The sequence below is a fragment of the Halichoerus grypus genome, chromosome 5, assembly GCF_964656455.1.
Source record: "Halichoerus grypus chromosome 5, mHalGry1.hap1.1, whole genome shotgun sequence".
Classification (NCBI taxonomy): Eukaryota; Metazoa; Chordata; class Mammalia; order Carnivora; family Phocidae; genus Halichoerus; species Halichoerus grypus.
This window is the reverse complement of record NC_135716.1, coordinates 140,152,846-140,176,215: the sequence shown is the minus strand read 5'-3', so window position 1 is coordinate 140,176,215 and position 23,370 is coordinate 140,152,846. Positions and strand designations below refer to the sequence as shown.

The 23,370-nt window shown below is 34.8% G+C and overlaps 1 protein-coding gene and 1 non-coding gene across 2 annotated transcripts in view; both read left to right on the top strand.

Moving 5' to 3' along the window:
• HOOK1 (hook microtubule tethering protein 1) overlaps positions 1-23,370 on the top strand; it is a 63,534-nt gene that overhangs the window by 9,837 nt on the left and 30,327 nt on the right. The window contains exons 3-8 of the mRNA XM_036121341.2: positions 4,265-4,337; positions 7,870-7,920; positions 9,106-9,238; positions 17,123-17,190; positions 18,356-18,418; positions 20,292-20,375. Coding sequence (XP_035977234.1) covers positions 4,265-4,337; positions 7,870-7,920; positions 9,106-9,238; positions 17,123-17,190; positions 18,356-18,418; positions 20,292-20,375 — 472 coding nt within the window. The remainder of the gene's footprint in view (positions 1-4,264; positions 4,338-7,869; positions 7,921-9,105; positions 9,239-17,122; positions 17,191-18,355; positions 18,419-20,291; positions 20,376-23,370) is intronic.
• LOC118554078 (U6atac minor spliceosomal RNA) lies at positions 19,121-19,247 on the top strand. Its single transcript, XR_004926361.1, has one exon. It is a non-coding gene; the product is annotated as a U6atac minor spliceosomal RNA (small nuclear RNA).

Sequence of the window (23,370 nt, the reverse complement as noted above, 5' to 3'; positions counted from 1 at the left end):
AGTCTGTTTAAGATTCTCTCTCCCTCTCTTTCTGCCCCTACTCCCCCCTCACTGCCCTGTGCTCACTTACTCTCTCTAAAAAATAAATAAATAAATCTTTAAAAAAAGAAAATTAATGCCCAAACCATATAACTTAGACATGGGGAGTCACGGACTTACTGTTAGGGTTCTACAAGTTCCTAATTATTATCTCTGGTCTGAATACGTAATATATATATGTATTTTTAAAATATATGTAGATATTTAAAAAACACATGGGGAAAAATTATAACTACAACTGCATTGGTTTCCTAGGGTTTCCATAACAAAGTACCACAGAGTGGATGGCTTAAAACAACAAAAATTTGTTCTCATAATTCTGGAGGCTAGAAATCCTAAATCAAGGTATTGGCTGGGCCATCTTCTCTCCAGAGCCTATAGGGGAGAATCATTCCTTCTTCCAGCTTCTGGTGCCCCCCGCCCCAGCAAAGCTCCAATATCTGTCTCTTCTCCACGTGGCTGTCTTCCCTCTGTCTGTATGTCCTCTCCTCTTCTTAGAAGGACGCCAGTCATATTGGATTAGGGCCTACCCTAATTTAGTTTGACCTCATCTTAATTTGATTATATCTGCAGTGACCCTATTTCCAAATAAGGTCACATTCACAGGTATCAGGGGTTAGGAGATGAACATACCTTTTTGGAGACACACAGTTCAACCCATTACAACTATAAATATTACAGCATGTGACTTCCCCTAAAAGAAAGGCTTAATTTGGCCACTTAGGTAACTTCTCTGCTTGTTTCTTTTGCCTTTGACTAGACATTTTTGCTAGAGGAAAAAGAGTGAGACCAAGAATATAGAAACCCAGAGACCTCAAGTATCATGTACTTATTTGTTCATTCATTCAGCAGATATTCGAGCATTTGAATGATAAATCATGATAGCCAACATCTGAGTATTTACTAAACTATAAAACATTGTTATATACCCTATACATATGTTACTTCATTTAGTTCTTACTGTTCTGTGAGGTAGATATTCCTCAATCTACACATGAAGCAGAGGTTAAAGTCAAATAATGAGTTAATTACTTGAAAGCCCGGATTTACATAGCTTTGGCCTGACTCTAACACCAGTGCTTGCAGTCAACTGTAATCACTGAAATCTAGTATCTTGAACCTCTCCTGATAGATTTTTACTTTGGGGTCTTAATACATAAAAGGCCAGATGCACATGCTGAAAGTACAGATCACAATATGATGTGTTAAGCAAGTAAGCCTTTTGATTATTCAAGAAGAAGAGTGTCAGGGTGTCTGTTGAAGCAAAACAACTATGTTGTGTATAGTAACCTGTAGGTGTTAATTACTGCCTGTATTTAGTTGGTAAAACTGTTGAAGACAAACACCATGGGTGGAATTAAAAAATAATTTTATACTGATTCTTACTTACCTTTTTTTAGAAAACAGTTTATCCATATTTTCCTTTCTCAGTCTTATGTCCCCTAATTTGGTGTCCCTTGAGTTTCACTGAAGTTCTGGGAAATATGAGAAAAGGAGTTAATTGTCAGGGCCAAGAGTCTAGTTAAGACATGCAGATGTGGCAGTGCAAAAAAATAAAAGAAGGATATGTCCAGAGAGTTAGGAGGTTGCATATCAAGTTTAATATTGGGAAAGATTGGCAGCCATTACAATTGTTTAAGAAGGATGAATTGTTTATAAGAAAAGAAAGCAGGAGATACATTTTTATGGAGAAGTTAGAAAGTATTTCTCAGGGTATCATAGACTGAATGTTTGTATCCATTCCAAATGTATATGTTGAAGCCCTAACCCCCAGTGTAGCTATATTGGAGATGGGGCCTCTGAAAAATAATTAAGGTTAAATAAGGTCATAAGAGTGGGGCCCTGATCTGATAGGATTATGATCCTTAGAGACATTAGAGAGCTCACTCGAGCATACCAAGAAGAGGTCATGTGATCACACAGCGAGATGGCAGCCACCTACAAGCTTAGAGAAGAGACCTGAGAGTGAAACCTATTTTGCCAGCATCTTGATCTTGAACTTCCAGCTTCCAGAACTGTGGGATATAAATTACGGTTGTGTAAGCCACCCAGTTTGTGGTCTTTTGTTATGGAAGTTTGAGCAGACTAAGACACAGGGCTGGAGTTGATTTGGAGTAGAAAGAAAGACAAGGAGGAACACAAGATAAAAGGAGGAAAGCTAGAAGAGGTTATGTTGAGATCCATTTTCTAGAGGTAATTAAAGAATCCTATATCAAGATATCTTTAGGGTCAGTTAGAAGACTGGTTTAGTAGTCAGTGTTCTCCAGAGGAATAGAATCAATAAGACGTGGGCATATACTATTGTATATGTGTACACATACACGGTGGGGAGAGAGGTTTGTTTTTAGGAATTGGCTCACGTGATAGTGGAGGCTGGCAAGTTCAGAATTCACAGGTCAGGTCTGCAGGCCAGAGATTTAGAGAAGAGCTGATGTTGTAACTAGAGTCCATAGACGATCTGTTGGCAGAGTTCACTCTTTCTTGAGGGAGGTTATTCTTTTTCTTCAGCTGATTGGATGAAGTCCACCCACATTATGGAGGGTAATGTGTTTTACTTAAAGTCCACTGATTTGAATGATAATCTTATCTAAAAAATACTTTCATAGCCACATCCAAGCATGTTTGAGGAAAAAATGACCTAGCCAAGGTGATACATAAAAGTAACCATCACAACTGGTTTACCTATTTCACTTAATCTGATGTCAAAAGAAAGTGAATTTGCTTTGATACAGTTTGACTCACTTATGGATCAGACTTTTTAGGTAAATACTTGGTTAGAAATATACCATTTATACATCTAGCCAAATTATTTTGGTAATTGTAGCCTTAGCATCTGGGAAAGGTTGAATAAAATTAACGTTAATTTGCTCAGAAGAAAATGGCTACAGATTCCACATAGATGAATTAGAAACGGCTAAGTCATTTTTGGTTACCCCAGTCAGAAGTGGTATCTTCTATATTAGAGCATCTGAGGCAGAATGATTTCTGAAAAGCTAAGCACTGTGTTCTAGTTTCAGCTTTACATTTTTAACTTCAGGCCTTGGAAAAGAATCCCTTTGATTTCTTCCCTCACTTTTTTTTCTAAAGATTTTATTTATTTGGCAGAGAGAGAGGAGGAGAGAGCACAAGTAGGCAGAGCGAGAGGGAGAAGGAGACTCTTCACTGAGCAGGGAGCCCAAAGTGGGACTCGATCCCAGGACCCTGGGATCCTGACCTGAGCCTAAGGCAGACGCTTAACCGACTGAGCCACCCAGGCGCCCCTCTTCCCTCACTTTTGTTGGCTTATGTGTGAAGTAAAAATTTAGATGAGACTTCGAAGACCTCCGCTAGTACTATTATTCTGTTAGTTTGTAGTGTTTGTTTAACGATTACAGCATTTCTCTCATTCTCCTTTGAGTATAGTTTTTGTGCTCTTTTCTTTCCCACTTTAATAGTTATTTCCCTAAGAGTCATGTAGTAAATTATTCATCTTCATATTAATCTTGCTCAATTCCTTACTCAGAGCAAGCATCCAAATATTTGTTTAGAATATGTATGATCTATTAACACAGTTCACTATAGTCAAATGTTATTCTTTGAAACCTAAAAAATTGATATAGCAATTCTTTGTCTTGGCCTTCCATATTAATATGACTTAACTTTACAAGTTTAAAACTAAATTTGTCCTTGTAGACTTCTCATTACACTCATTCTACTCAATTACAATCAAATAGATTTATTTTGGGCTTTGCCATGTACTAGTGTCACTTTGGGAAAATCACTTATCTTCTCTCATCCTCAGTTCCCTGAAGAGTAAGATTGAGGATAATCATAACCAATCCTTTGCCAATTACTATGATATTGAAATGTTGCACTATGGAAAAACAGCAAGCACAGTGCTTAATACAGAGTAGACACATTAAAATGTTAGTTTTCTTCTTTTTTTTTTCCCCCTTTAGGATTGGGACTTTTACATCTTCCTGCTACCAGAGTTATCTAGTATGAGATACTTAGTAAATGTTTATTAAATTGAAGATGTTAATGAATTAAGTAATTTATTATGAGAAATTACAAAAGAAATCCTTAGGAATTACTAAAAATTCAGTGTGTTCATTTAAATAATATTAACTACTCTTATTAAGGGCAGGCTTTAAGATATAAATATTGATATAATATATTGATTTAATTTGATGCTTTCTATGTAACAAAAACATCTTAATGTTTTGCACTTGTATTTTTGTTTCAGTGATGTAGCTTGGTTCAATGAATCTTGGTTAAGCCGAATTAAAGAGGATATTGGTGACAACTGGAGAATAAAGGTATACAAAATAAGTAGTAGAAGCACTTAATCCAAACAGTGATTTTAAAATTAACACTAAATTAAATCATTTTTTAAAATTAATTTAAGGGTGCGTTTTATTGTGTACAGTTTGAGTTATGTATGTTCTTATGTAACTACTGTCATAATTAGATGTGGAACATTTCCATTAACCCAAAACATGCAACTTACATGCCTCTTCCCAGTTAATCCCCACTCCTCGCTTGGCCCCATGGATCTGCTTTCTGTCACTGTAGATTTTTAGAGTTCCATATAAATGGAATCAGACATTATATACTCTGTTACTCTTTGTGTCTGGCATTTTTCACTCGCTGTGATGTTTTTGAGACTCATCCATGTTGCCTGTATTAGTTCTTTCTTTCTTTTTTTTCCCTGAGTAGTATTTCATTACATTGATACACCACAATTTGCTTACCCATTCACCTGTTAATGGCTATTGGAATTGTTTCTGTGTTTACCTACTTTGGGTACAATTGCAATGACATATATCTAATTTTTCTTGGGTAAATTCCTGAATGTAATTGTATCCCATTGTGTAGGTATATATTTAACCTTCTAAGAAACTACCAGACTGATTTTCCATTTCTTCTTAGGTCAGTTTTGTTGTGTCTTGTAGGGCATTTGTGTGTTTCATTTAGGTTATCCAATTTGTTGGCATACAATTGTTCTTAACTGTTCTTAACTGGGTTTCATTTAGGTTATCCAATTTGTTGACATATAGTTGTTCTTAATTGTTTTGCTAAAAATATGTTGATGACTCTGATCTTTAGCGATGTATCCTCTTTCTCTACTGATGTTGGCAATTTGTGTCTTTTCTTTTTTCCTTGATAAGTTTGGCTTGACATTTTTCAAGTTTATTGGTTTCTTTTTAAGAACTAGCTTTTGTTTTCTATTTTATAGATTTCTTCTCTATTATTTCCTTTCCTCTACTTACATATTCTCTTCTTTTTCTTGTGTCTTAAAGTGGAAAATTAAATCATAAGTTTTAGGTCTTTTATTTTCCTAATATTAAACATTGCCTTACACATCCCACACATTTTGACATGCTGTGTTCCTATTTTCATTCAGTTCAAAATATTCATTCATTTCCCATGTGGTTTCTTTTGACCCACAGGTAGATTAGAAATAGTTATTTCAAATTGTAAATATTTGAGGATTTTTAAGGTACTTTTCTTGTATTTATTGATTTCTAATTTAATTCCATTTTTGTTTGAGAACATAACTCTGTATTGAGAAATTCTTTTACATTTATTGAGACTTATTTTACAACCTAACATATGGTCTGTCTTGGTGAATGTTCTATGTGCACCTGAAAACAACATGTATTCTGCAGATGGATTATGTCAAATGTATTGTGATAGTACTATTGCATCTTTTATATCTTTATTGATTTTCTGTCTGATTATTCTATCAGTTATGGAAGAGGAGTCCTTAAATCTCTAACGGTGATTGTGGATTTGTTGATTTCTCTTAGTTCTAGTTAACTTTTAAATCATGTAATTTGAATTCTGTTAATAAGTTTCTATACATCAATTTTTAAATGTCTTCTTGATGAATGAATCTGTTTATTATTATGAAAGACCTTTTGTTATCCCCGGAAATCTTTGTTCTGCAGTCTAATTTGTCTGATAATTAAAGTAACCACTCCAGTTTTATGATTATTTTTTGCTTTAGTGTATCTATTTTTTTATTCTTTTAATCTGTCTTTATATTAGGTCTTTCATGTAGACACCTAACAGTTGAGTCTTCCTTTTTTTAATCTAGAGGCCATTTCTTTATTTTGTGCTTTAAGAAAACATTTCTATTCTTATATTCCTGTTTTCATTTAAATCTGTGAACAAATTGAAGCTAGCAGTTTTAACATTATTGTCTTCTTATTCTTTCATCTCTCATTTCTTGGCCCATTTCTATTGACTGAATTTTCACGGTCAATTATGTGACTTATGATCCACATTTTCCCGCTTCTTCACATATGTAGTAGTTTTTTATTGGATGCTAGACAGTATGAATTTCATTGTTGAGTGATGGATTTTTTGTTTTCCTTTAAAGAGTGTTGGACTTTGTTCTTGCAGGCAGTTAAGATACTTGTGAATTGGTTTGATCCTTTCGAAGCTTTGGAGGTTAGGAGATAGATCTAGAATTATTTTTCCTCTAGGGCTAGGTTAGACCCTTTACTAAGGTGTGACCTTTTCAGGGTCTTTAGTGAGTGCTTGTCGATGTAGATAGTCTCTTCACTGTGGCTGGTGGGAATTTGAACAATTTCTGGCCCTGTGTAAGCTCTGGGAATTGTTCAGCTTAAAGTTCCTTGGATTGGTTTTTCCTTGGAAGTTATTCTTTTTTTTTTTTTTTTAAGATTTTATTTATTTATTTATTTATTTGACAGAGAGAGACACAGCTAGAGAGGGAACAGAAGCAGGGAGAGTGGGAGAGGGAGAAGTGGGCTTCCCGTGGAGCAGGGAGCCCAATGCAGGGCTTGATCCCGGGACGCTGGGATCATGACCTGAGCCGAAGGCAGGCGCTTAACGACTGAGTCACCCAGGCGCCCCGGAAGTTATTCTTGACTGGGGAAAAAAATTTTTAAAAAAAGTGAAATTATTTTTGTTTAATCTCAGTGAGTTTCACCCATGCACATGCAAATTGGTATTCAGCTGAAAGTGACAAACCACTGTGCAAATTTGTGAAACATTTTCTCGCTGTAGGGCTCACCTCTTTGTCTGCCCTGCAAATTCTAACTCCCTTGACCTTCCTGAACTTCTGATGTCTTATCTCCTCAACTCAGTGAGAACATCAGGCTTTGTTTAGTTTCTACCACTTTATTTCATGGAATGAAAATTGCCTCCAGAGAGAAATCTTGGACTAGAGTTGGGCTCATCTTTTTTTGTTTTCCTCCTCCATATTGTCCAGTGGCTAAAGCTTGGAAAACGTCGTTCCTTGTATTTTGTCCTGTTGTCTATTGTTTGTGGCAAGAGAATAAATAGAAACCCTATTACTCACTTGTGACTGGAGGTTGACATGCTCATAGTTAAATCTTTAAAGTTGGTACTTCATTGCAGCTCACTTTAAATAGAACCACTCAGGGCACCTGGGTGGCTCAGTCGTTAAGCATCTGCTTTGGCTCAGGTCATGATCCCAGAGTCCTGGGATCGAGCCCTGCATCGGGCTCCCTGCTGTGCAGGAAGCCTGCTTCTCCCTCTCCCACTCTCCCTGCTTGTGTTCCCTCTCTTGCTGTCAAATAAATAAATAAAATCTTTTAAAAATAAATAAATAAATAGATAGATAGCACCACTCTGGTTAATCTATGAAAGCATAAAGATACTTTTAATCAAATTCTGATTAAAGCTTTCATGTTAAAAGAATATCATATATTTGTATTTATAAAACTCTAATATATGTTTTTTTGTTGTCATTTTTATGAGGCCAGAGTTTTTATTGTCTTTCACCTTGGCATAAATTTTCTTTCATTGCTAATTTGAAATAATTTATTGAACTCTTATTCTTTTTTTCCCCATTAGGCTAGTAATTTAAAGAAGGTACTTCAAGGAATTATGAGTTATTACAGTGAGGTATGAAAAACATCTGACATTGTTTAAATACAAAATCCTATATGATATTTATATTGACACCAAAAAATAACCTGGATTTTTGTTTATAACATCTTACTAAAATGTAATAATTAGAATGTATTTTTTTTTTGCCCTTTTCAGAACACTCAAATTTTGTGAACATGAACAGGCTTAAATGTAATATATTGATTTGTAAAATAATGTTGCTTCTATATTGATACTCTTGAAATTTGTTCTTTTCTCCAAGAGAATTACCGTCATCTCTAAATGATTTGATTTTATGCAATGCTGTAAAGTAGACTTTATAATTAAATTGAAGTATTTCCTATGTAAAGTATTATTTTGACCTTCTCAGTGCAAACAGCAACAAAGGTATACTGTGAAATTATGCTTTTGTGCAAGTAAATTGGGGAAAAAAGCAAAGTGAAAGTAGTATTAAAGTCACTTTAGATAGTACATTATTCAAGTAGGTTTTTTTTTTCTTAGTATCATAACAAGTTCTCTAGTAGGATTATTTGATAGAAGAAAGCTTATTGCTTATGTTTAAAAAACTTTTGGTTTGGTTTTGCCATTAAAAGACTTGGTTTCTATTTTTTAAAGTTGTCACATATTTATACTTGTAATTTTTTCCAGTAATTTTAAGATTGAAATTTTTCAACCTGTTAATGCCTCAAACTCATTTTAGAGCTTTTTAATGCCAAGAAAACTTTTTAATGAGCCAAAAAAAATAAAGATAAGGCCAGGAAAGATTAATCCATTAGATTTGTTAGATTTGCTGTTCATTTGCAAGTGTCATGGTTTATACTGTGGTTTACTATTAATCAGTCATGCATCAAAATATGCTTATCTTTCAGCTTAACATAAATCTGTTTATTTTTGGAAAGGCATAAGTTTTTGTCATAAAAGATCAGTCTAGGGGTTTCTTAATCCCTCAGACAGTGGGATCAAAGTTATTTGATGTAAAACCATTTTAGTTGCTGTTGGTTGGTTACTCAAAATTTTGGGATGTTGCTTCAACTTTGCTAACTGGTTTCAGTCAATAATTACGGATTTATCATTTTGTTAATTTATCTGAGTCATTTCACAATCCTATTTATAGTTTGTTTTCCTTGTAATAATTAAATGTAATAAATTCTTTGTAGTCTACAGAAATGAGTGATCTAATTTATTGTCTTAATACTGCAGTTTTTGGGGCAGCAGATTTCTGAAGAACTTATCCCTGATTTAAACCAAATAATTGAATGTTCAGATTCTGTGGAGCTTGGGAGATTGCTCCAGCTTATTTTAGGCTGTGCAGTCAACTGTGAAAAGAAGCAAGGTAAGTGAATTTCAATCAGTTCAAAGTTAATTTGGGGAAGTTTACTTTCTAGAAACAACCTACATTGTTATAGAAAGTAGCATAAAAATGTACTACTACACCTTGTCACAAAGCACCTGGAAATGTAACCCAGGAGGTGTTAAGTCTAGCCCAGTTCTGCCATTAAAAAGCTACAAATCTTAAGTATCCTATTTGTACCTGGATTCTGAGATTTATAGTCAGTGACTAAATTAAATGTATTTTAGTTTAATTAATTTAATTTGTATATTCAGTGCTTAGGACTTAGTGGATATTCAGTAAAAATTGTACTTATTCATCTGATACATTTTCTGTTTCATATGTAAGATAGAAGTTTAGATTGATTCAGATTTTTATAAATATGCAGATACTAAATTATAATCCAAGCTTCTTCAAGTGATATTCTGCTCTTTTCAGAAGAATGCCTGTCTAGTGTATCCTCCAGTTAAGCAGTCTGATGACATAAATGGAATTGGTATATTATATTGGTATATACAAACACTGTGATCCATATCCTAATGAGTACAAAAGATCATTTTTGGATGCATGTAGTGAATGAAATGATGAACTGAACAGACCAAGATTTACTTCCCTCAGGGCTTGCATCAGTCTGGGTAGTGAGATTTTTGATGCTGATGTTTTTTGTATGATTCATCCAAACTTGGTCTTAGTACATCACCTTTATAAGAATATGTTGGGTACTTAAGTTTGTATAGTACTTTAAACCAGGACCTTAGAAGATAAATTCAGTCTTATCTATCTAATGAAGTAAAAATATGAAACAGGTTAAATTCAATAAGAACAAATTTAGGAAGGAGAAAAATAAAATATATGAAATTAATTGCTTATTAATAAAAAAGAACAAGGATTGGGTATCAGAAAACTTTGGTATTAGTCCATCTCTATCATCAACTAGCTATTTTTTTTCTAGGGCAAGTGAGTGTTTCTCCACAGACTTTTATTTCTCACTTAGAGAAAATGTCAAAGATCTATATATTGGGTTTTTTTCACAAAATAAGGAGAATTTGCTTATGGAAAACTTCCATAAATGTTTAATTACAAATTGACAAATAGCAATTAATTTATAAATCTAGAATTTTTCTGTTGTTATCCTTCTTATTTTTTATTCGATTAATGCTTCGTTTCTATTTCAGTTACTGGTTGTTTATAATTATTTTTTATTTTTATTGAAGTATAATTGACATTCATTAGTTTCAGGCATACAACAAATTGATTTGACAATTCTATACATTACTCAAAGCTCACCAAGATAAGTTTCATTACCATCTATCACCATACAATGTTATTGCAATATTATTTACTGTATTCCCTATGCTGTACTTTTCATCACTGTGACTCATTTATTTTATGAGTGGGAGTTTGTACCTCTTAATCCCCTTTATCTGTTTAACTCATCCTCCCACTCACCCCTTCTCTGACAACCACCAGCTTGTTCTCTGTATTTAAGAGTCCATTTGTTTGTTTTGTTCTGTTTTATTTTGTTTTAGATTTCACATGTTAAGTGAAATCATATGGTATTTGTCTTTATCTGACTTATCTCACTTATCATTATACCTTTTAGGTCCATCCGTGTGGTTGAAAATGGCAGATCTCATTCTTTTTTATGGCTGAGTAATATTCCATTGTATGTATATGTGTATATATATACACACATATACTACATCTTCTCCATTCATCTATTGACAGACATTTGGGTTGCTTTCATATCTTGGCTATTATAAATAATGCTGCAATAACATAGGGGTGCATATATCTTTTTGATTTAGTGTTTTGGTTTTCTTTGGGTAAATACCCAGTAGTGGAATTACCAGATCATATGGTATTTCTCTATCTATGTTTTTGAGAAACCTCCGTACTGTCTTCTACAGTGGCTGCACCAATTTATATTCCTATCAACAGCACACGAGTGTTCCTTTTTCTCCACATCCTCGCCAACACTTGTTGTTTCTTGTGTTTTTTATTTTAGCCATTCTGACTGGTGTGAGGTGGTATCTCATTGTGGTTTTGATTGACATTTCCATGATGACTAGGGTTGTTCATCTTTTCATGTATCTGATGGCCATTTGTATTTATTTTCTGGAAAAATGTTCAGGCCCTCTGCTTATTCTTTAGTGAGATTGTTTGTACTTTTGGTGTTGAGGCGTAGTAGTTCTTTATATATTTTGTATATTAACCCCTTATTGGATATATCACTTGCAAATATCTTCTCTTGTTTAATAGGTTGCCTTTTGTTTTGTTGATGGTTTCCTTTGCTATGCAAATGCTTTTTATTTTTGTATAGTCCCAGTAGTTTATTTTTGCTTATGTTTCCCTTGGCTGAGGAGACGTATCCATAAATATGTTGCTAAGGCTGATGTCCAAGAGATTACTGCCTATGTTTTCTGTTAGGAATTTTATGGTTTTAGGTCTCACCTTTAGGTCTTCAGTCCATTTTTTTTTTTTTTTTTTAAAGATTTTATTTATTTATTTGAGAGAGAGAGAATGAGAGAGAGCAAGCACATGAGAGGGGGGAGGGTCAGAGGGAGAAGCAGACTCCCTGCTGAGCAGGGAGCCCGATGTGGGACTCGATCCAGGGACTCCAGGATCATGACCTGAGCCGAAGGCAGTCGCTTAACCAACTGAGCCACCCAGGCGCCCCCTTCAGTCCATTTTGAGTTTATTTTTGTGTATGGTGTAAGAAAGGGATCCAGTTTCATTGTTTTGCATGTAGCTGTCCAGTTTTCTCAGCACCATTTATTGAAGAAACTGTCTTTACTCCATTGTATGTTCTTGCCTCCTCTGTCACAGATTAATTGACCATGCAGGTGTGGGTTTATTTCCAGGCTCTATATCCTGTTGCATTGATCTATGTGTCTGTTGTTAAGCCAGTACCAGACTATTTTGATTACTACATCATTGTATTATATCTTGAAATCTGGGGTTCTGATACCTCCAGCCTTGTTCTTTCTCCAGATTGCTTTGGATATTCAGGGTTTCTTTTGGTTCCATAGAGTTTTAGGATTATTTGTTCTACTTCTGTGAAAAATGCTGTTGGTATTTTGATAGGGATTGCAATGAATCTGTAGATGACTTTGGGTATTATGGACATTTTAACAGTATTAATTCTTTCAGTCTGTGAGCGTGGTATATCTTTCTATTTGTGTCATCTTCAATTTCTTTCATCGAATTTCTTAAAGATTTCAGAGTATAGGTCTTTCACTTCCTTGGTTAAATTTATTCCTAGGTATTTTATTTTGGTGTGGTTGCAAGTGGCATTGTTTTCTTAATATCTGTTCCTGCTACTCCATTATTAGTATAGAAACACAACAGATTTCTGTATATTATTTTTGTATCCTGCAATTTTACTGAATTCATTTATTAGTTCTGATAGTTTTTTGGTGGAGTCATTAGTGTTTTCTATATATAGTAGCATGTCATCTGCAAATAGTAACAGTTTAACTTCTTCCTTAAAACTTTGGGTGCCTTTTATTTCCTTTCTTGTCCTCTTGTTGCAGTGAGGACTTCCACTACTATGTTGAATAAAAGTAGTGAGAATGGCAATCCTTATCTTGATACTGATCTTGAGGAAAAACTTTCATTTTTTTTTACCATTAAGCATGATGTTACCTGTGAGATTTTTAGATATGTCCTTTATTATGTTGAGATATATTCTCTCTAAATCTACTTTGTTGAGGGTTTTTATCATGAATGAATATTGTACTTTGTCAAATGCTTTTCTGCATCTATTGAGATGATCACATGGTTTTTATCCTTCCTCTTGTTGATATGATGTATCCCATTGATTGATTTGTGAATATTGAACCACCTTTGCGTCCCTGGAATAAATCTCACTTGATCATAGTGAATGATCCTTTTAATGTGTTATTGAATATGGTTTGCTAATATTTTGTTGAGGATTTTTGCATCTGTGATCATCAGAGATATTGACCTGCAGTTTTCTTTTTTTGTAGTGTCTCTGTCTGGTTTTGATATCCAAGTCATGCTGGCCTCATAGAATGAATTTGGAAGTTTTCCTGCTTCTGTTTTTTTTGGAATAGTTTGATAAGATTAGGTATTAACTATTCTTTAAATGTTTGGTAGAGGGCGCCTGGGTGGCTAAGTTGGTTAAGCGACTGCCTTCGGCTCAGGTCATGATCCTGGAGTCCCTGGATCGAGTCCCGCATCCGGCTCCCTGCTCGGCAGGGAGTCTGCTTCTCCCTCTGACCTTCCCCCCTCTCATGTGCTCTCTCTCTCATTTTCCCTCTCTCAAATAAATAAATAAAATCTTTAAAAAAATAAATAAATAAAAATAATAATAATAAATGTTTGGTAGAATTTACCTGTGAAGCCAGCTGGTCCTGGATGTTTGTTTATTGGAAGCTATTTTTTATTACTGATTCAGTTTCATTACTTGTAATAGGTCTGTTTAGATTTTTTTATTTCTTCCTGATTCCACTTTGAAAAATTGTATGTTTCTAGGAATTTATCCATTTCTTACAGGTTGTCCAATTTGTTGGTATATAATTTTTCCCAAAATATTCTCTTATAATCCTTTGTATTTCTGTGGTTGCCAGTTACTATATCTCCTCCTTCATTTCTGATTTTATTTATTTGAGTTGACTCTGTTTTTCTTGATGAAACTGGTTAAAGGCTGGGCGCCTGGGTGGCTCAGTTGGTTAAGCGACTGCCTTCGGCTCAGGTCATGATCCTGGAGTCCCGGGATCGAGTCCCGCATCGGGCTCCCTGCTCGGCAGGGAGTCTGCTTCTCCCTCTGACCCTCCTCCCTCTCATGCTCTCTGTCTCTCATTCTTTCTCAAATAAATAAATAAAATCTTAAAAAAAAAAAAAAAAAAAAAGAAACTGGTTAAAGGCTTATCAGTTTTATGTTTTTAAATAATCAGTTCTTGGTTTCATTGATCTTTTCTATGGTTTTTTAGTCTTTCTCATTTATTTTCACTCTAATCTTTCTTATTTCCTTTCTTCAACTAACTTTGGCCTTTGTTTTATTCTTCCTTTCCTAGTTTCTTTAGGTATATGGTTACGTTGTTTGAGATTTCTCGTTTCTTGAGGTAGGCCTGGTTCACTGTAAAATTCCCTCTTAGAACTGCTTTTGCTGCATCCCAAAGATTTTGGACTGTTGTGTTTTCATTACTGTTGTGTCTCCATGTATTTTTTTTTTTTTTTAGTTTCCTCTGATTTCTTTGTTAACACACTGATAATATAGTAGCATGTTATTTAGCCTCTTTGTATGTGTGTTCTTTTCCAGTTTTTTTTTTTTTTTTGTATTTCTAGTTTCATATTGTTGTAGTTGGAAAAGATGCTTGATATGATTTCCATCATCTTAAATTTATTGAGGCTTGTTTTGTGTCCTAACATGTGATCTGTCCTGTAGAATGTTCCATGTGCACTTGAAAAGAATGTGTACTCTGCTGTTTTGAATGGAATATTCTGTATATATGTTAGGTTCATCTGATCGAATGTGTCATTCAAAGCTACTATTTCCTTGTTGATTTTCTGTCTGGATGTTCTATCCAATGATGTAAGTGGGTTGTTAAGTCCTCTACTGTTGCTGTATTACTATCAATTTCTCCCTTTATGGCTGTTAATATTTTCTTTATGTATTTAGGTAACTCCTGTGTTGAGTGCATATTTACAGTTGTTACATCCTCTTGTTGGAATGACCCCTTTATTATTATGCAGTGCCCTTCTTTGTCTCTTGCTACAGTCTTTGTTTTAAAGTCTGTTTTGTCTGATACAAGTATTGCTATTCTGGCTTTTTTTTTCTTCTATTCGCATGGAATAATTTTTTCCATCCCTTCACTTTTACTCTATTTGTGTCTGTAGGTCTGAAGTGAGTCTCTTGTAGGTTCATACAGGTGTAGCATATAGATGGGTCTTGTTTTTTTATCCATTACCTCACCCTGTGTCTTTTGATTGGAGCATTTAGTCCATTTGCATTTAAAGTAATTATTGATAAGTATGTACTTATTACCATTTTGTTAATTATTTTCTGGTTGTTTTTGTAGTTCTGCATTCCTTTCTTCTCTTGCTCTCTTCCCTTGTGGTTTGATGGCTTTCCTTAGGGTTATGGTTGGATTCTTTTCTGTTTGTTTATTGTGTATCTATTATAGGCTTTTGATCTTTGGTTGCCACTGAGTTGATACATAACATCCTGTATAGCGATTTGTATTAAGTTGATGGTTGCTCAAGTTCTGAAAGCACTAAATAGACTTCCTTCTCCACGTTTTATGTATATGATGTCATATTTTACATCTTTTTATTTTTTTGTATCCTTTGATGGCCCCTCCAGCAACCCTCACATCTTCCCTCTCCCATGTTTGTCAGTTTTAGTAGTCTTTTTCAAAGAACCAACTTTTGGCTTTGACTCTGTTTGTACTATTTAATATCTATTCTTGTCTTTTATCTCATTTCATTTATTTTCTTGTGAATTAATCAATTCTTTCTATTCCAAGTTATAATTGACATTTTAAGCTGTAATTTTCCCCTAAGTTATGATTTATTACCTGCCATGAGTTTTAGTATTATTTTCATTATTTAGTTCCAAGCATTACTTAGCAATTTTGTCCTCAGAATTTTAAAAGGAAATTAAGTTTCCACATACATAAATAAAAATTTAGCAAGTAGTAAATATAAAATAGTTTCATTGTCATTATTAAAAACATCAGTGTTTCTTAATTGGATTTATTTTTGGAGGTATGTGGGCTCTCAACTTGTAGGAGTGAGCAAATAAATGAAAGAAAAACAGAGTAAATTAATTAAAACTTAAAAACAAAACACATACAAAATGTAAAACAGCTTACACACCTTTATGCTTTGCAGGGAGAATTGATTTCAAAATGATTCCAAGGTATAGCAACAGTCTCAGTCTTGAAAGAATGACCTTGTTTGGTTAGTAGTACCCTGTTTATCTTGGTGGGAATAAAGATAGTTTTTTTGAAGGTTTCAGCAGACTCGAAACACTTCATTATCCAGAAAATCCAGTTAAAGGAAACCATTGCATAGCTTGTGCTTTCTCTACTTAATTCTTCCCCTTTCCCACCCACTCCCTACTTCTGGTGCATACCAGAATCTATCAGAGTCTTTGTCCAGTTCTTGGCTTTACAAATAAAAGAAAGATTGAGAGAACTTTCAGAAGTTTTCCAGAAGAATCATTAAAACGATAAAAGTATTTGAAAATAGTAAGTTTTTTTTTTTGAAATTTGGAATTTTTTGGATATTGTTTTAGCTGGAGAACATATAGTTGAAGTGGATTACGCAAATATATGAAATATGCAAAGTGAAATATGCAAAAATATGAAACACTTTTTCTTATGGTTCCTCATTTCTTATTGGGACAGAATCAACTTACTGCCTGTGTGTTTGTGGTAAGGCATAAGTATCTCCTTGAGATGAGACTTGATGGATGTTGAGCACACGTTTACAGGAGGCTTTATAAGTCCCTTCTTTAAAAGCCTTCCTGAAATGAACTAAGTAGGTGATAAAATGTAACTTTCTAGGCTGAAGATTTTAGGAATTCATTTAATATGTATGGATTCATCCTATAATACTGAATATCTAACAACAGGGAGGAAATTGTAATAATTGTTTTAAGATTATAATGTTTTCTCTTTCTCTTCCTTATAAGGAAATTAGAGGTTTTCTTCTTTAGGAAAAAGAAAACATTTAAAAATATGAATATTTTCAATTCTGCTTATCTGATTTTAGTGGACATATTTCTTGTGGAAAAATACTTGCATAAAGAAGTATGTATGGTAAATGAACTTTTATGCTGTTAATTGAATGGCTAAAGTTCCATGGGTCAAGAGTGGATTTTTATCAGATCCATCTTTTTTTTTTGAATCACAGAACATATTCAAAATATAATGACACTAGAAGAGTCTGTTCAACATGTGGTCATGACTGCTATTCAAGAGGTAAGTTTTTATTTATATTCACATATATATGAAAATCCTTAACCAAATGACACAAAAATTTTCACATAAATCTTATGAATGTATATTTTTCTATTTGTATAAACTTGCCCTTTGCAGCAGGTTTACTTACCTTAAGCTAGTGTGTCTTGCCTTCTTTTCTTTACCCAAAATATCTTAAAAGGACTTCAAGCTCAATTTTAGTACTTCTGTATTTTAAAAAAGATAATATTGTCAGGTTCCCTTAGATAACTTCACCTAAGCAGGATAAACAACCTCTCACCAGATAAGAATTTTTATTTCTTCTTTTTTCCCTGCCAATTAGAACAGTCTTTCCCAAAATTTTAAAGCATGTGTGGAAATATATCTTATGTTCATTTTCAGAATGTTAGTACTGTGAGCAAATATGGTGATAGGTTTGGGAGCCAGGTAGCCTGGGTTCAAGCCATTCTAGTTGTGTAAAGTCAACTAGAAGAATTCAGAATTCATATGGTACATGTTGATTCTTAACATCAGCCTGAAGGGCTGAGATGATGTGGAATGCAGAGGAGGCCCAGAGGATTAGTGAGGGCAAACAGAATTTGGCAGGGGCATGGTTTGGAGGGAGACCTCTCATAAGAAGTTCGTTTGTGCGCTCTGAGTTTGCATTGTGGGCTTGAATTTAAAGCATCACAACAATAAATCTGCCTTTCAGATGCAAAAAAGTTACTTTTTATAGCATCCTTTTTTTTTCATATAATTGTAACTTCTACTTTTAAAATGACTTCTCAAATTAGGAATTTTACCATATCACTCATTTAAAGGCTGTATTTTAAAAGTGTTAATTTATTTTATGGAAGAATCTTTATTAATACTAGTTATTATTATCAGTTTTATTTAGTAGTTCATCTTTTAGAACTTGGATTGTAATTTTTCAGTATACAGGTAATTTAAATATATCTATGTATTTCAAGTACCCTTTACTTCTGATGTCCTCACTGATGTAATGGTTGAATATTGTGTTATTTAGCTTAAGCCTCTAATAAAATTTTTATTTGAATAATATTCTAAGGATCATCAAATTATGGCAAAGGAAAACTAAATATGAAGCATTTTACTCTCAAGTAAACCTATTTTTACTTCATAACATTTCTTTATTGTACTTAAGTTTACTATTTTAATTTCCTAGTTGATGAGTAAAGAAATATTGAGCTCTCCTACAAATGATGCTGTTGGAGAATTAGAGCAACAGGTGAGTATCTCAGTAATTGGGGAAAATGTTGAAAACAGTCATACAGTTCCTTGGCCAATTAGTATCATAAGGCTTTCATTGGAGAACATATACAAGAATATTTTTTCCATGAAATTTAGGTTGTTTATTCTGTAATATCTCAGCTGAATATTATTATGCATTCCTTCATGAATGCAAGTAGTGTTGGCCTCCAGAAATTTTTATGCTCATGTTCAAAGAGTTGAGTGACATTGACCTTTTCTTCTGAAACTTATAATACATACGTGGCTCATTCTAGATGGTTACACTGTTAATAGTAGACAGTATAAAAATTCTGCTTATTTCTGATTTATCTAATAAGTTAATATAATTTTTGTCATGTTGAAGAAACCTCCAAGACCCTGTGCTCAGGCTCTTTTCCCTGATTCTATGACATGACTATTTCATGTGGGGAAAAAGGCACTCTCCTCTGACATGTAACCTGACCTGGGTTGTAGGGGAAAGGGTACAAGGACAGGCAAATGCAATCAGTACTTTTTCTGTTATATTGTTAAACATCTGTTTATCATGAGTGTCACCAGTCATCTCACGAAATATTTCAAATTAAAACCTTTTCTGTGAAATTTTTATTTGAATTTAAACATACTGCGTTTTTTCTGAATTTTTTGTAATTAAATTAAACAACATCCTCTAATACTCTGTTGTTTAAATATTTCATAAGGAGTATTCTATGAAAGGAGAGGAGGTTAGCAAGCACTTTGACAAGGATGGAAGAGGCCCTTGGGCCTGACAGCACACAACATAGTTAAGGCATTGCCACCTACTTCATGGCATCTAACCATTGTTTTATTGTTGTTATTGAATCATTATGTTGTACACTTGAAACTAATATGATACTGTATGTTAATGATATTTCAATTTTTAAAAAATGCACATTGAACCAAAAAGTTTTTTTCATAAAGATTTACATAAAATTTTATTTCTGTGGGACCATCGCCTTAAACATTAATGAGACTGTGTGAATACTATTCACAGAAAAACAACATTGAGGCTTATTTTTTAATAGATAAATTTTTTTAAAGTTTTTATTTAAATTCTGGTTAGTTAACATACTGTGTAATATTAGTCTCAGGTGTACAGTATAGTGATTCAGCACTTCCATACATCACCTCGTGCTCATCATGACAAGTGCTCTCCTTAATCCCCATCACCTACTTCAGCCTTCCCCCCACCCATTTCCCTTCTGGTAACCATCAGTTTGTTCTCTAGAGTTAACTTATAAAATTCAAAGAACAAATAATCCAATTAAAAAATGGGCAGGAGACCTGAATAGACATTTTTCCAAAGAAGACATACACATGGCCGGCAGACACATGAGAAGATGCTCAACATCACTGATCATCAGGGAAATGCAAATCAAAACTACAATGAGTGCTTTCTTTACTGCTACATCCATGCAGTTGAGCACTGTTAGAGAAAAGCACAGCTGTTTATTTGAATTGGGGTCATATAAATGCATGATTTCCATCCATTTAGGTCCTTCATCATTGTTCTGTACTAATCAACATCTTCTCCCATTACCTAAACAACTATTTCACACAACTATCCATTTGCATAAGGTCACTACCTTAAAATCTTCCCACTCACCCTGAGTAGTCAGTTATTTATTGAGTGTCCACTATGTCCCAGAGACGCTGTGCTAGTGCTTTTCTTATATTGTGTAATTGGCTTGGTAACCCTAGAAAGTTTCAAAGTTTCAAAGACCCAAAGAGAGTAAGCTTGTTAATAAATTTTAATAACCATTTTTAATATCAGTGTATATATGCATATACATGTATTTTTCAATTTGTGTCAAAACACGTCTTACTAAGAAACAGGACATTTTGTGTTTCAGCTTAAAAGGGCCTTGGAAGAACTTCAAGAAGCACTAGCAGAAAAAGAAGAACTGAGGCAAAGATGCCAAGAACTAGATATGCAGGTGTGGAAAAGAACCAGTCTGAGAAATATGTCCTCTTTAAGTTTACAAAGGGTTTTATTGTAAATAATTCACTGGTAAAGTGTTTTGGAGGTTGGGTTTCATTTCATGGAGGGCATATTTAAAGTATTTGTTACAGGCTTGATTTTCAAGCATGAATTTCATAATTATTTTTCTCTTCGAGTTGAAAATTGCTAACTTCTTTGAGAAGATCATTTTAATTGTAGAATTTCAAGTATTTAGATGAGCCTTTAGTTTCTTTCGTAAAAAGAAGAAATTAAAGTATCTACTGCATAGAGTGTAAATATTTAAGTGAGGTCATTTATGGAAGTATTTCGAAGTGCTTGACCTCCCCCCCGCCCCACCGCCCATAAATGCGAGTACCAAGTGAGTTTTGCTAACATGCATGTATCTGAACACGTGCATATAATTCTTGAGTTCATATGAGAGACAGTATAACTTGGTAGGAGAGACAGTAGTTAATGGTTAGTGAGGTAGATCGTTAAACCAGTCCACCTATATTCAGACCCAAGCCATGTTACTAGCTGGTTGTGTCCTCTCAGGCAAATTAATTTCTTTATAGTTCAGTTTCCTCTTTTGAGAAATGATGTGATAATAGTATATATCTCCAGAGTGATTATGAGGATTAAATGAGTTAATATATGTTAAGCACTTAGAGCAGGACCTGACACACATAAACGCTATGTGTGTTTGCATGTGTTGTTATTGTTATATGAAAATGCAAATGCAAAAGTTACGCAGTAAGTCTTGAAAAATTATGCAAAAGAGTAAATGTACCATCATAGTGTGCTATATGTAAATTGCATGTTTTTGTTCAAATAATGAGTTACATAAATTTACTCTCTGAAAAGTATGAAGACAAGGAACAAGGGTTGTGGTAGTATTATCCTTGCTTGATGGGATAATTACCTATAATGATAGGGCTGAGTAATATTTCTAACCCTTAAGGGCTTGCAGATAAGAAAAGAGAAGTGACTCGGGTCAAGGTGACTCAGCTACTTAAGGCAGTGAAAGCACTGGAATCCTAGTCTTTTAACCTCATCTTTAAAAAATCAGTCCTGTGCTTGAACAAAGCTAATGTTTAAGATTTTATTTATTTGTTTCAGAGAGAGAGTAAAAGAGAGGCGCACGTGCATGAGTAGGGGGAGGGGCAGAGGGAGCAGGAGAGAATCTCAGACTCCTTGAGGAGGAACGTGGGGCTCGATCTCATGACCCTTATCCCTAGCCCATGCAGTGGGGTGGGGGGAAGATCCACAGAAATCTTGATGATTTTTACTGCAGTCTACCCCATCAGGAGGGAAGTCACCCTTTGCTTCTTTCACTGGACTGGGGAGGGGCGACTAAGAGCCTAGGGGGCCTGACTCCTTTTTTTTTTTCTTAAAGATTTTATTTATTTATTTGACACAGAGAGAGAGAGAGAGAGAGAGCACAAGCAGGGAGAGCGGCAGGCAAGGGAGAGGGAGAAACGGGCTCTCCGCTGAGCAGGGAGCCCAATGCGGGGCTCGATCTCAGGACCCCGGCATCATGACCTGAACCGAAGACAGACACTTAACCGACTGAGCCACTCAGGCGCCCTCAGCCTGACTCCTTCTGTTAGAAAAAAAAGGCTGTAGAGCTACACACTGCATTGGGGGAATGGTCTGATGGCCAAAGGAATTCCTCCCTGGGAATGGGATACACTTCTCACACCCTGATTAAAGGTATTTAAACCTCAGACATGAGAGCATAACCCAGGTGTTACAAAAACACTGCCCATTGCCTCCCCTCACCCCCCTCCTTCCCTAACCCTTCACAAGGCTGTAGAATGGTGTGGAGGGAAAACAGTCCCAACCATAACTTAGAAGGGAAGACATACTGGGTCTTTGGCACAGTGGAGAGGGTGTCCAGGAAGTCTTCAACTACATTGGAAAATATAGGGTATCTTAACTGCCAGTGAAGCATGATTTAGATGAAAAGAATAAAAGCATGACATCTGTGCAAACATTGCAGGTTAAAGAGCATGTGAAAGACTTTAGCCAAGCTTAGAAAATAACCTTTGCTTCGTGTTGTATAACAATTTCATAGGAACACATCAGTAAAATAGACTAGGTGGTAGGACAACAAAGTGAGGTTTAAAAGGAAATTGTAGATCTATAGAAACAAATCAGTGAATAATTTTTAACACCAGGCTTTATCCTAGGTAAGCTATTGAACTTCAAGAATAAAGGAAAAACAAGTACTTAGTCGTTCAGATAGATAAGGCAGATCACCCGCAAAGACAAAATCAGGCTCCCCTACAACATGAATGCCAGAATATGGAAGTGTGGTATCTCCAGACTGCCTCGGCAGGGAAGCTGCCCTATACCCAGACGGAGAGCTCAGATGCAGACTCATGGGCCCTTCTTGGAGAAACTACTTGTTGACACAGTTCAGCTAGCAAACATGTTTTAATCAAAATAAAGAATGCAAAAGTGGAGATTTTGTGGTGAAAGATCCGGTGAAGCTTGAATCCTTTTAAATAAAAACTATGTTGGTTCTGTGCAAATTATGGTTTTAAATATTGGGGCAAGCGAAATTCTGATTCAGGAAATCAGGAGGCAGGCCCGATAATGTGTATTTTAAAAAAAAAAGAGAGAAAAATCTCCACATGACATTTTGATGTGAAGTTTTGAGAAACTCTGATGTAGTCTTCTAGTTCTGTTCCAGTCGGGATTATTATGGGGCCTTCAGGCAAGTTACGACATGTTTGCCAGTGGCCTTTACTCTGCCTTTCCCAGCCATTCTTCTACCACCTGGCAGCAGTAGGAAGCAATCCTTCACTCACTGCCGGAGTAGTGGCCGGTCATTCTTGCTCACGGTATGTTAGAGAAAACATACTCCTGCCCACCGTTGTACGAGATAAGTTTTTGTCTGAAGCGGTGGTTTTCTGATTTTAATGTGATAAAGGGGGACTCCAGCTATAGAGTTTTATATTTCATTGTTTTTAGATATGCAAATG